This window comes from Hydra vulgaris, chromosome 12, assembly GCF_038396675.1.
Source record: "Hydra vulgaris chromosome 12, alternate assembly HydraT2T_AEP".
NCBI classification, from domain to species: domain Eukaryota; kingdom Metazoa; phylum Cnidaria; class Hydrozoa; order Anthoathecata; family Hydridae; genus Hydra; species Hydra vulgaris.
The window spans coordinates 56,957,160-56,971,534 of NC_088931.1; the positions used below are offsets into that span (position 1 = coordinate 56,957,160).

At 28.5% G+C, this 14,375-nt stretch overlaps 1 protein-coding gene across 1 annotated transcript in view; it reads left to right on the forward strand.

The window, feature by feature from the left end:
* LOC101237540 (ATP-dependent DNA helicase Q5) overlaps nt 1–14,375 on the forward strand; it is a 91,705-nt gene that overhangs the window by 38,732 nt on the left and 38,598 nt on the right. The window contains exon 10 of the mRNA XM_065813812.1: nt 9,515–9,675. Within this exon, the coding sequence (XP_065669884.1) occupies nt 9,515–9,675 (161 nt within the window). The remainder of the gene's footprint in view (nt 1–9,514; nt 9,676–14,375) is intronic.

Sequence of the window (14,375 nt, forward strand, 5' to 3'; positions counted from 1 at the left end):
AATCTAAAAAAATTAATGGTAGTAAACTTTAGCTAAAAAGCTATTTCAAATTAAAAAAAAAATCATCTTTTAATAAAATTGTTATATAAAATTTACTAAAAATTCTCTAAAATAATTTTTTCTGCAAGCATAGTTATGGTTTATCCAACAATGCATTTATATACATTTATAAGTGCATCAGCACTTTTGTATATTAGCACTTTCGTAATGGGATGACAAAAAATTATTGTTTTAATACTTTAACTAAAATAACAAAATAGTTTAATGTGAAGCGAATATTTTAAATTAACTTGAATCAAATTTATTTAAAAAAATTTTCTTTGGTTATACAAGTTCGGAAATTTTAGCAGTAAAAAAAAAAAAAAAATTAAAAAAGAGTTTTTTAAGTTTTCAATAAAATTTAAATTAAATGTTATAAAATAAATTTGAATTTATTAATATTTAATAATTAATTTAATAATAATTTTCTAAAAACAGAAAGCAGAAAAATTTATTTAACTTTTTTTTTTTTTTTAATCTAAAAAAAAAAATTTTACAATTGCAGTTAAAATGTTAAAATTTTATTAATTGCTGTTTAATGTTTTCCAAATAAACTCTTTTTAATTTTGGCGTAACATATATGTATATATATATATATATATATATATATATATATATATATATATATATATATATATATATATATATATATATATATATATATACAGTACCTGGCCACAATATTGTGATCACCTCAGTTTTTCCACATATTTTGTTTTCAAAGTTATTTAAAGTAATTTTAAGGTGAGTATATTTTTATTACTAACTTATTATACAGTACTGACATCTATCGAATAAAATAGAAAAGAAAATTTTTTTATAATCCTGACCAATGTGAAGTTAGGTGTGCTTTAAGTCAGCAATGTGAATTTTTTTCAAAATTTAAAAAAAAATGTGGTTGATTTGTCACATACATTTTTTTTTATATTATAACAGTTTTATTTTTAGTGAAAAGTATTTTATTATTTTTAATACATTTTGTATATATAGTACCATTTTATTAACATTTTTAGTGTAATAGGTTGTAATTGAAAATTTCAATAAAAAATAAACATGGGTACCGGTTAGGACATAAGTTCAAGCAAAATTTCAGAAGTAAAAGCACTTTTACAACATTCAGAGCATTCATAACGGAAAATTGCTAAAATGTGTAAAGTTTCACAACCATTTGCCAATAAAATCAAACACAAAATGGAAAACGACATCATTCTTTTTCCAAAAAGGAAAGGACGGAGTGGGTCAAAACGTAAAACCACTCCCAGGACAGACAGAATTCTAAGAGATATTTGTCTGGAAAATAGAAAAAAATCATCCCTCTTGCTGTCAAAACTTGTTCAAGAGTCTGGAATACAAGTTTTAAAGCGCACAGTGAGGAGACGGCTGGCTGAAGTTGGTTTAAAATCACACAAACCAGCTCAAAAACCAAGGCTTACTCCAGCAATGATAAAAAAGAGTAAAAAATCATAAGTATATGAATATTGGAGATTAAGAACCTGTAAGTTAACAATTTTGAATGAAATATTGTTAAAAAAGTGTTTAAATGTTGACATTAATTACAACCACACTATGATGATTTTTCAGGTGTGTTTTTCAGACGAATCAACTTTTGAGATCTTGTTGGACAAAGCCACCTTCATCCGAAGAAGACCAAATGAAAAATATCACCCAGATTGCATTGTACAAAGTGTTAAATATCCAACTAAAGTTATGGTGTGGTCAATTATCAGTGATGAAGGCACAGGAAGACTTTATAGTATCAAGAGATTATGGAGAGCCAACTTATCCCCCAAATACAAGAATGGTTTCCAAACAACAATACATTTACATCCATGCATGGTAGTACTCTATACCATAAAGCTAAAAGGATTGCTAACTTTCATAAAACAAAAAATATCCCTGTTTAAGAATGGTCAGGGAACTCTCCTGACCTGAATCCAATTGAGAATTAAGGGAACATTCTCAAGAAAGAAATCTCTTCCGAGATTTCAACAAACAGAAAGGAATTTGATTGAAAAATTACTCTATCATTGGCACCACAATGAAAAAAGACAAAAGCAATAAACTGTATTAAAAATATGTCAGACCGAATAGCTAAAGTCATTTCGTTAAAAAGAGGAATGACAAAATATTAATATTTTTTTATGACTTGCAATCAAAAAGAGTAATTGTTTGTTAAAATGTGTGTATATTGATTTTGAAATATTATTTTATTATTAAGGAAACATGTTTTATCAATAAAATATAACTAATATTGCAATTGTACTTTTAGTATTCATATATATATATATATATATATATATATATATATATATATATATATATATATATATATATATATATATATATATATATATATATATACATATACATATATATATATATATATATATATATATATATATATATATATATATATATATATATATATATATATATATATATATATATATATATATATATATATATATATATATATATATACACACATGTATACATATATACATATATACATATATACATATATACATATATACATATATATATATATATATATATATATATATATATATATATATATATATATATATATATATATATATATATATATATATATATATATATATATAAATAATATATATACATATATGTTATATATATATTCGTTGCTGAAAACCAAGCCTCTACATAACAGTATACAACTAAGACGCAAATTTCTGCAGTCAGTTTTGAATTATCCTTTCTCATTTTTATTTGATCGCGAAATAAAAAAAGTTTTAAACAATAAATCGCTTTAGACATCCAACTCGCTAAATGATATGCACCGGGGGCCCTAAAACTCACATTTGTTTTATCTCCCAAAAAAATGAGCGTCAATTGCAAAAACTCTTTGTAGTCATCACGTGGTTGCTCTTCTGCAAGTTTCTGTTTCACAAAATAAATAATTTCGGGTGCTACATCTTTCAGTGCATTATAAATGGCTTCATCGCTGGTATAATCTAAAAATTTCATTTTATCAATATTCTTCCAGTTTTCTATCAGTGCTTTGAATTGAGCAATTTCAGGGCCGGATGCTACAATTGCTTTTGTCCTCGTGAATACACCAGCCAAAACGACCTCAAATATATGGTGTCGGCATGGAAGCCACAAAATATCTCGCCCTAACCTTTGTTGAAGCAGAACTGCAGCTCCTTTTATACGTCCAGTGTTTGATGCTGTAGTATCAAAACAAAAGGCTTGAATTTTTTCGGTTAAATTCCATTCATCAGTGATATGGAGCACAGCAGAGCAAACTTCTGATCCTCCTGATGATGCAACTCCAGGTACTCCTAATAATTGTTCAAAATCTAAACCAACCGCGATCACAGGAAGCCGATCAATTTTCTCATTTTTTGTGATATCAGGCAATAATTTGGAATCCCAAAAGCACTTCAATAAAATTTGCATCATTTCCTACTGATTTTATTGATGAATATTTTATTTTCCGCAAAATCTCTCTATTTCTTTTGATAGACGATCTATTGAGAACAAACTCGGTGATATCTATATTAAGAGCTTCTAGGACGGCAGAAATAATATGCATTGCATCCCTGTCACTCACTTTACATTTGTCCAAGGCAGCGGCCAGGCGAGGTGTTATTAACGTCTTTCGTCCTCTCTTGTTTGAAGATGGACCCTGTTCAGATTCCGATATTAAATATGTGTCATCTTCACTGTTGTCTTGATTTATCACTTTTTTCTGTGAATCTTCATTTTCTTTATCTTCCATTTCAAAATATGCAATCGAACAACTAGAATTTTCCAACAAATCTTCTTTTCTTTTCAACTCTGCAGCTGTGCGTTCTTCTTTCCACTTTTCCTTACGTAGTAATTTGATATCTACTCCCAACATACAACCAACTCTACCTTTCTCCCTTTGCTTAATTAAAAATTCTCTATCTTCGGCGATTTTAATCTCATTTAACACATTTAAGGTGGCAATATCGAAAAGGTTGTCTAAATCTTCTTTAAAATCATTTTCTTTTTCTCTCTGCCGTTCAGTATCTCTATTTTTAGATTTTTCTAAACTTCTGACATTATCGTACATGGATTTTAATTTCGAAATACAGTTTGAACGGTTTTGAACTGGGATTCTTGCTTTTTTCCAAAAAACGACCACTTCATCAATAACTAAAGCACTGCTGTCATTAAGATTTAAATTTACCACTCTCATGTTATTAAAAAGTACACTAAAAACATCTCCTTTACATGGTAATTTACTACCACAGATTTTTCATCACTCCAACTAGATAAATATTTTTCGAAAAAAGGATATTTTAGCACTTTTATCAATTACTTATATAGCACGTCTTTTTTTATGCACTTCATGTACGAAACTAAAACGAATGTAGCATTGAACAAATAATATGTAAAAACAAAATTGACTTGTAGAGACTTGTAGTTGCGCTTGTAGCGAATTCAAAATGGACTTGGTGGTTAGTTGCGCATAGCATCGTCATAGCATGTTAGACAGTCAGATGCATGAAACTTAAAGGCCGATTCGGCACGTGTTAATATTATCGGATTGAGCTGAAATTTTGTATTTTTAATGTTTTGGTGTAACTGACCAAAATTACAAATAATTTTGAAAAAATATAAACTTTAGAAAATAAGGACCACCCTAATATATATACATATATATGTGTGTATATATACATATATATGTGTGTATATATAAATATATATGTATATATATATAAGTATATATATATATATATATATATATATATATATATATATATATATATACATATATACATATATACATATATATATATATATATATATATACATACATATATATATATACATATATACATATATATATATATATATATATATATATATATATATATATATATATATATATATATATATATGTATATGTATATGTATATATGTATATATATATGTATATATATACGTATAAATATATGTATATATACAAACATATATATGTATATATATATATATATATATACATATATATATATGTATATATATATGTAATATATATATATATATACATATATATGTGTGTATATATAGATATATATGTATATATATTTACATATATATATACATATATATATATATATACACATATATACATATATATATACATATATACATATACATATATATATATATATACACATATATACATATATATACATATATATACATATATATATATATATATATATATATATATATATATATATATATATATATATATATATATATATATATATCATCAGCCTATATTGTTGTTATCAGTGACTTTAATGCTCATCACACTGAATGACTTGGCTTTAGTGTCAGTGATTCTGCAGGCATTAAAGCTCACAACTTTTGCCTTTCTCAATACCAAGCTCAAATAGTCAACTTTTCAACTCGTTTTCCAGACAACTCGAACCATTTGCCTTCTTTACTTGACTTATATCTTGTTTCTGATCCTAGTCAGTGCTCAGTTTCTCCACATTCACCCTTAGGTGCTTTTGATCACAGTTTAGTCTCTCTAAAACTAATATCTCATTCTTCTTCATCACCTGAATCCCCCTATTATGGTACCTCTTACAACTACCTTAAAGCTGACTAAGATTCTTTCCGTGATTTTCTTTGTGATCGCCTATGGGTAGAAATTTTTTGTCCTGTCAACAAATGTGCTTCTTACATAACTTCGTGGATTCAGGCTAGCATGGAATCGTTTTTTCCATCTCGATGATTCCAGGTCAAGCTTTACTCTTCTCCATGATTTTCCTCACACTGTGCTGCTGCGATTGCCAATCGAAACCGTTACTTCCATATCTATCAGCAAAACATTTCTCCAGAAAACAGACGTCTGTTTATTACTGCTAGAAACCATTGTAAAAGGTTTAGTCTAATGCCAAAGCCCGCTATTCTCAGATCATGAAATCTTGTATCTCATCTCAAAAATTAGGCTCTCCTGACTTCTGGAGAATTTTTAATAGTATTAATAATAAGGGCAAATCTTTAATTCTACCTCTCTTGTATGGTTCAGACTTTGCCACCTCACCTAAAGACAAAGCTGAATTGTTTGCTAAAAACTTTTCATCAATATCATCTCTTGATTCCACTAGTTGCGTTCTACCTGATATTGCCAACAAACAGGTTGATCAATTGCTTTACATTCGTATCACTCCAGCTTCTGTATCTAAACTGATTTCCTGCTGAGACTCTTCCACAGCTTGTGGCCTGGTCAGCATACCTGTTATTGTCTTGCAGAAGTGTTCTCCGGAGCTGTTGCCTATTCTCTCAAAGCTATTCAACAAGTGTTTGTCAGAGTCTTGTTTTCCAGCCTGTTGGAAAGCAGCATCTGTTATCCCTATCTTCTAAAATTCGTTAAACTACCGCCCTATTAGTCTTCTGCCTATCAAAAGCAAGATTTTTGAATCTTAAATTAACAAACACTTAATTTCTCTTGAATCTAATAACTTACTTTCTGACCATCAATATGGATTTTGATCTTCTTGTTCTACAGCTGATTTGCTAACAGTAATAATTGATAGGTTTTATTGTGCATTAGATAAAGGTTAAGGCCATTGCCCTTGACATTTCAAAAGCTTTTAATAAAGTTTGGCATGCTGGGTTCTTCATAAGCTTTCTTCTTATGGTGTATCTGGCAACATCTTTAAGATTATTGAATCCTTCCTTTCTAATAGTAGTATAAAACTTGTCATTGACGGGCAGCACTGTTCCTCTTATTTTGTAACTTCAGGAGTTCCTCAAGGTTCTATCCTTGGCCCTATACTCTTTTTAATTTACATTAATGATTTTTCAGATATTCTCACATCTAAGGTGGCATTGTTTGCTGATGATACTATCATTTATTCTTGTCATGATAAGAAGCCAACACTCTCTGATTGCTTGGCGGGTGCATTTGAGCTTGGAAAGGATCTCACTTCTGCTACAGCATGGGGCTCACAGTGGCTGGTGTACTTCAATACAGATAAAGCTCAATTTTTTTCACTCAATTGTTATCGCAATAATTTAGATCTTCCTATATTTATGAATGGTAATGTACTCGATGAGTCATCCGCTCTTCATCTTCTATGAATAACTCTTACTTCGGTTCTTTCTTGGAAACCATATATCAAATCTGTTGCAAAATTAGAATCTGCTAAGGTTGTATCTCTTTATCGTGCTCAGCACTTTCTTACTTCGGATTCTATTCTCTATCTCTATAAATCTCAAATCCGGCCTTGTATGGAATTCTGTTGCCATATCTGGGGCGGATCTTCTAATGATGCCCTTTCTCTTTTAGACAAGGTGCAAAAATGCATTGTAAACATAATTGGACCTGCTCTTGCAGCCAATCTTCAAGCATTATCACATCGTCGTAATGTTGCTTCTCTTTTTTCTTTTCTACAAATGCTATAATGGGCACTGCTTTAAAGAGCTAGCGTCTCTTGTGCCATCTACTAAAATTCATTCTTATTTTACTCGTCATTCAATTGTCTCATCCCTTTTCTGAATCTGTTCCCAAGTGTTCCAAAAACTCTTATTCGTCTAGTTTTTTTCCTTGAACATCAGCTTTTTGGAATTCGCTTCCTTCATCTTGCTTTCCTGATTCATGTAACTTGCAATTCTTTAAGTCATCTGTCAATCGTTATCTTGCTCTACAATCTTCATCTTTTCTCTTCCAGTAACTTCCAACTTTAATTGGTGGTTGCTTGCAGCCTTGTTGAAAGTGAAGATGTTTAAAATATATGTATATTTATCTATATATGTATACATAGTTTTCAATAACGAATGCTCAACTAAAGCAAGTTCCCCTTAATTCGAACTTCGGCTGATATGAGGTATTGGTTTGAATTAAGGCAATTTTTCTTTATTCAATGCATTAGTATAAACATTAAATATAGGCGATTATACTAACAAAATGTGAAAAAATTTTAAGAAGTTAAGTATTGTATTTACTCTGTATGCTTAAAAGATAACATTGAAAAATGTTATTTGGTATTAAAATTGCGCTTAAAAGCTAGTGATCTTTTTTAAGAAATTTATTGAAAATTTAAAATATTGCCTTTTAAACGTTATTTGAATTTATTTTATTGTAAAAGTTTTATTTTATTTTTACATTTGATAACGATCAATTCTATTCAGATCTAATTACTATTCTATTCAGATCTAAATACAACAAAAAAATATAAGGCTACTGTTATTCATGTTTTATATGGAATGACTTTTAAAAAAAATGTTAATTAAATTATTTTGATTTCTTAATTTCCCACACAAAAAGTTTGAGTTAACTGAAGAAATTTACTTAAAGGGGGACAAAAAATGGATCAACTTATCAAAGTTCAAGTTATCAGAGGTTCGACTTTTTTAATTAAAAAAATTTTTTCAATGTAATTAATTAGATGATTTTTTTTTTTTTTTTTTCAGTAATTCACATTTCCAAGGCCAAGAAGGCCACTACATATCGACTGTATAGAGCACAAACGTAGTATGTCCAAAAACCAAAATATGGAGAAAAACGGATTTCAATTTTCAAAACCATTTGTAAGATATAGCAAAGTTTTATGTGTTTTGTGTTATATCTAATGATGAATATCACTTGTGGACATATTACAAATGTCCTCTACAAGCTTATGTTACTGCCAATAAGAATATAGTAAAACATTGATTTCATAAAAATGCAGACATACTACGTTTGTGCTCTATACAGTCGATATGAGGAGGCTACTTGCGGTTATAACCCTCTCCCTACTCTATAACTTCGAAACACAAGCCTTGACGAACAAGGCCGCTGCACAGAGAAACAAGTTGAGCACGGTACTACCAGGGACGTGGTAGGAATCGAACTCAGAACCTCTCGCTTATGTAGCGAGCACTCTACCACTACACCGCTACTGCATTTAAGGGACCAGATGAAACAGTTTGAGATAACAAAAGTTTGAGTTAACCGTTATATATATATATATATATATATATATATATATATATATATATATATATATATATATATATATATGTATTACCATTTATTCACCATTTGTCAGTATTGAGTTATTAATCGAGTATTGTTCAGTGTAGATAGACATAAACACAAAAAGACCACTAGTACTATTATCTCTGTGGAGCCGTTCACTTGATTTTGTAAAACATACTTATTTGTTAGCATTAAAAGTGGCTGAAATAATCAGTTTTTATTGATTATCTCAAAACATGGTTGTGTGTACAGAAAAACAAGGTTTGGGGATTTTCAAATAAGTGATGCAATGGAATTTTTTTTTATGTATATAATTTGTATACTAATTTGTTATTGGAAATATAAATTTTTTTTTGCAAAAAAGTTTTGTGTATTATTTTGAATATTTATTTTTTATCTTTTGATTTGTATTTTTCTCAACTTAATGTTTTTTTGACTTTATCATTCAGTATTTTTTTGACTAAAACCACTCATTTTTAGTGCAATCGAAGTTGTGATGTTTGTAAAAATCCTGAAAAAGCCATTGCACAATTAAATGCATTCAAGGATTCCATTAATTTCACTTCAACAACAATTAGTCTGAAAAGTTCTAATAAAACTACCAATTTATATGGAGGTGGAAAAAATGGAATTGATACTAAGTGAGTAAAGTTATGATTTATAAAGTATTATAAAACTATAAAATAAAAGGTAAAGGTTTTATGTAAAATTGTTAACTTATTCTTAATCTGTTATCATTATTTATTTGTTATATTACTGTAGAAGAAAATGTTTATGGTTTTTTCGAATAATTTAGAAAAGATTTTAATAGTTCCCAAACATCACTGCGAAAACTACTCTAAATACTATTGTGTATGCTCACTTGTTTTACCTATACTGTTTTTTATTTTGTTTATTTTGTCTGCAATTCTCTTCCAATATCAATATAATAATATAGGTGTTATAATTAGTAACTCTCAATATAGCGATAATTTTGTAAAGTAATGATATAATATGGTTAAAAAAATGGTAAACATAAGATAATAATTAAGATTAGATAATATAGAATCCAATATAAACACTATAGTGTAGACTTTAAAGTTCTTTGTTGACATTTTTTAAAAAATAATTTAGTATTATAATAAAAATTTTAGTGTGTTTAATTACTTATACCCTCTAAATGAACTTATTGTTTTTGGTTGTAAAATTAAATTTCATTCAATTTTTTTTCACTTGACTCGTCATTCAGCAAAGTTGCCGAAAATTAAAGTAAGAATTTCGTTTGATGAAACTAAAAGTGATAACTCCTTTGAGTAGTGACTGTAGTAGTGTTTGTAGAAAAGAGAAAGTGATGCAACCTTAAGGCAATGGGAGAGTAGCTCAAGGTTGGCATATAAGGTAGGTCCAACTACGTTTTTAGACCTGATTTTGTCTAGAAGAGAAAGAACATCATTAGAAAAACCTGCCCAAATATAACAACAATAATTTACACAGGGAAGAATGAGTGATTTGTAGTGGTAGAGAATGGAATCAGGAGTAAGATAAATGCACACACACAAATGTAAAAGCTCATGTAGATCAGCATTCTGACCATACTGAATTTGGGAGCCTTGAGGTCTTCATTACATATATAACTTGGTATAGGGAGAACATGCTTGGTATAGGGAGTTGCTAATACATCAACTAAAGGTTTGGGTTGGGTCAGTGATAAGTTTTTTTCATCATTCTTCTTTTTTTTTTTCTCGCTTAAAAACCATATGGATTTAGGTAAGCGAAAACAGTTAATAAATATTTAGTTGTTCCATCTTTCAGTGTTGATGGCTGTTACCCTTTGATTTTCAAAGACATCCATTTTTTCTTCTTCCTAAGGCTGTACGCTTTTCCATGTTGTTTCTAAATTTGTTTTTCTATCTGACTATTTTTGTTATTGGTGACTTAATTGCTCATGTTATTGATGATTTTGTTACCTCTCCCAAGCATTCTTGAACCCAATGACCACACCAGAGTGTGGTCATTAGATGCTGTTCTTCTTTCTCTCTCTCTCTTTCTCTCTCTCTCTCTCTCTCTCTCTCTCTCTCTATAGATATATATATATATATATATATATATATATATATATATATATATATATATATATATATATATATATATATATATATTATAGCATAATGATAACACATTATTTTAGTATTATTACAACATGTTGTTTATATATGATATAAGGGTTTGTGTTTGCACTATGCAAAGTTTAAAAAGTAGTTATATGTTCAGATGCTAATAGGCAACACAGGTGTCAATTTGATTATACTTAAGCCAATTCTGTATAAAATAAGAATATTTCTAATAATGCAGTTTAAGTGAAATTTATAAATTTATTATATTAATAAATTTATTGTTTATATTTTAGTTATAAATTAATTTAAAACCAAAATTGTTTAAAATATCCTTAATATTTATTCATTGATTAGAATGGAACAAGTTTGAGCCAAAAATCGATTTAACAAGACATAATAATTAAAAAAAAAATTTTTAGATCAATTTCAAAGTAAATAATTTTATAACCACTAATAAATCAAGTTTTAAACAAGTTTCATTCAGTTATTGTAATTAAAGTACCAGTAAATTTTCAATGAAAAAAATAGCATAACCTAAAAAAAAAAAAATTTTAAATCTCTTGTCTAACTTCTGAGATAAAAGCATTAGCATCAGTAATACTTTTTTTGCATTAATTTCTTGCAGTGATTAAAGGGTGCTTAATCTTAAGTTTTTTTGTGTGCTAAAGAATAAACAAATAATTTTAAAACAAATAGAAATAGTTACAATTAGAAAGAAACAGTCGAGGGAGGCTTGACATAAAACCAACAATAAAATATTGTTTTTTATTATGGAATTAAACCTTCCATGTTTACCTGAATCCAGGAGTTTATGTAGGAGGTACATTTTTCAATGCAGAGGTAAAAGTTGTCAGCCCATGGATCATCATTTTAAAAAATCACGAAAAGAATCAATAAACCTTAAAATAGCAAGAATTGCAATGATAGGGTGAATCTGATTTAGAAGTAGTATGAGATAAAATTTTCAGTGAAATCATACCATGGTCGAAACCACCTAAATGAGAACAAATTAGGGTCAGAAATAAGACACAAATCTAGTAGTGAAGAAGTTGTCTACAAAACAAGTTGCAAAGCTAAGAATCTGGATAAGAAAACCAATAGCACTTGTTACTACTTTTAGTGTGCAACATGACACTGTTATCTTATCAGTTTCTTTGATAGCTACCACAGAGTTCAGGAAACTGTATTTACACCTAGGAACTAATTAACTGAATTTTAGAGTTGTATTCCTAATTATGAAATAACAAATAATTGTATAACCATAACCAAAGTGGCACAAGCAATAACCCAAGGTTCACTTTGGCAGGAAACAGTGTTGGTTTACATCTTTGCCAGCCTATTACATAAAAAAGGTATGTAAGGCTGATCAAAAGAATATTTCTGCCTGGTCCTTTAGTCTTTGCCTGAAATGCCTTTTACAAAGCAATAGACTCAAATAGGTGCTCTTTATACCTGCCCAAACTGAGTATTTTTAGTCAGTGTGAACTTTAATTAGCTTTTGCCTAATAACATGAGTTTTAGAAAGCTGTAGGACATACGGCAAGTTGTATTGAATTACATAAAGTTTTTTGTTTTTTTTAATTTTATTATTTGCTAAAAAATAATTGTAAATTTAATTTAAAAGGTATTTTAAAATTCTTTTAAGTTAATAAAAATTAAGCAAATTTAAAGTATATCCTTTCTACTTTATGTACATGTCCAAAATATGTTATATACTATTAATATCCATGGTTTTTTTTCTCATATGCTCTTATTAAGGTTTGTAATACAAACTGTTCAAAAATCTACATAAAACCAAGTTAAAAAAATCTATATAAAACCAAGTAAAAAAAAACTACATAAAACCAAGTTAAAAAATGTGCAAAAATTTTTAAAAGCTGAAAATCTCCATGGGTAAAGGGAGAAAGAACCAAAACAGGTAAGCTCTTTAGGAAAAATGATTCCTCTAGCCACTACTTGATGTCTTTGATAAAACCAGCCCTAATAGTTTTATAAACAGTTGTAGAAAAGTTGTTATATTTATTATTTTTTGACCATTGATCCCAGATAAGCACAGGAGAATCAAATCAAAGTTAAACAAAGTCGCCAATCAAAGTTAAACAAAGTCAAATAGCGAATATTCAATAGCCAATAGTATTTTGTTAAACTAAACTTTGTAACCAAAGTTTAACAAAGTACTACTGACTATTTGTTTAATGAAAACATTCGCCAGTGCTTAATCCTAGATAATATGGATCTAGAAATTTTTTTTCCAAAATTTTTTTTCCAATACATGTTTTTTTTTTTATAAGCATAACGCTTATAAGCATATAGAGGCTCAGATTTGGGAAAAAAATAAGCATATGTAAGCATATTCCTGAGCCTTGATAAACTATTTAAAAAATTAGAATTTTATTTAGTTAAAGATTTTAAATATATTTCTAAATTTAAACCAACAAAAACAACAAAAATCGAAGTTTATGTTTTGCAATGCAATGACTTAATGAAGTAATGAAGTCATTGTATTGCAAAACCTAAACCTCAATACTTGAACATAAAAACATAAAGTTTAGAAGTCGCCCTGAAGTGTTTTATTTCTCTCTTTTTTTTTCTCTCTCTCTCGCTTTTAATGTGTAGTTTATTTAATACCTTATTTAAAATGTTTATTTTATTTTTAAGTTTTATTTTCAGATACTGATAAAATAATAATAATAATGTCAAAGATAATAAAGAGAAAGCAGCCTACATTGGCAGCGTTTGGTTTCACAAAAAATGTTATGCACAGAGGAGAAATGAGTGCAATCCGATTGCCGTTAGAAGCTGTTGAAACTAGTGTTGAATGCAAACATTGCAAAAAATTATTTAAAAGCCAACAAGGACTAGCTTTTCATGTTAAAGTTATTCACGGAATTAGCAAACAAGATTGTAAACATTCACAATCACAAGTTCTTCAAAGAAACGAAGAACTTATCACTCTAGCAGTGAAAGATGTGCTCAATAATATAGTCAACAAAGTTGTTAGTGAAATGAAAAAAAGTGAAGAGTCTCGCCAATTAGCTGGTAAGAAACGCCACCAATATACTGCTGCCTTTAAAGCAGAAGCAATTAACGCCTATGGTTATGAGGCAAATCAAGAAACTATAGCAGAGTCGTTTGGTGTAACACAAAGTCAGATTTCGCGATGGCTTAAAAAAAAAGAAACTATTATTAAAGATGCCGAATCATCCTATCGCAGATTGTTTCTGAAGGGAAGACGTTCCACAAAATAT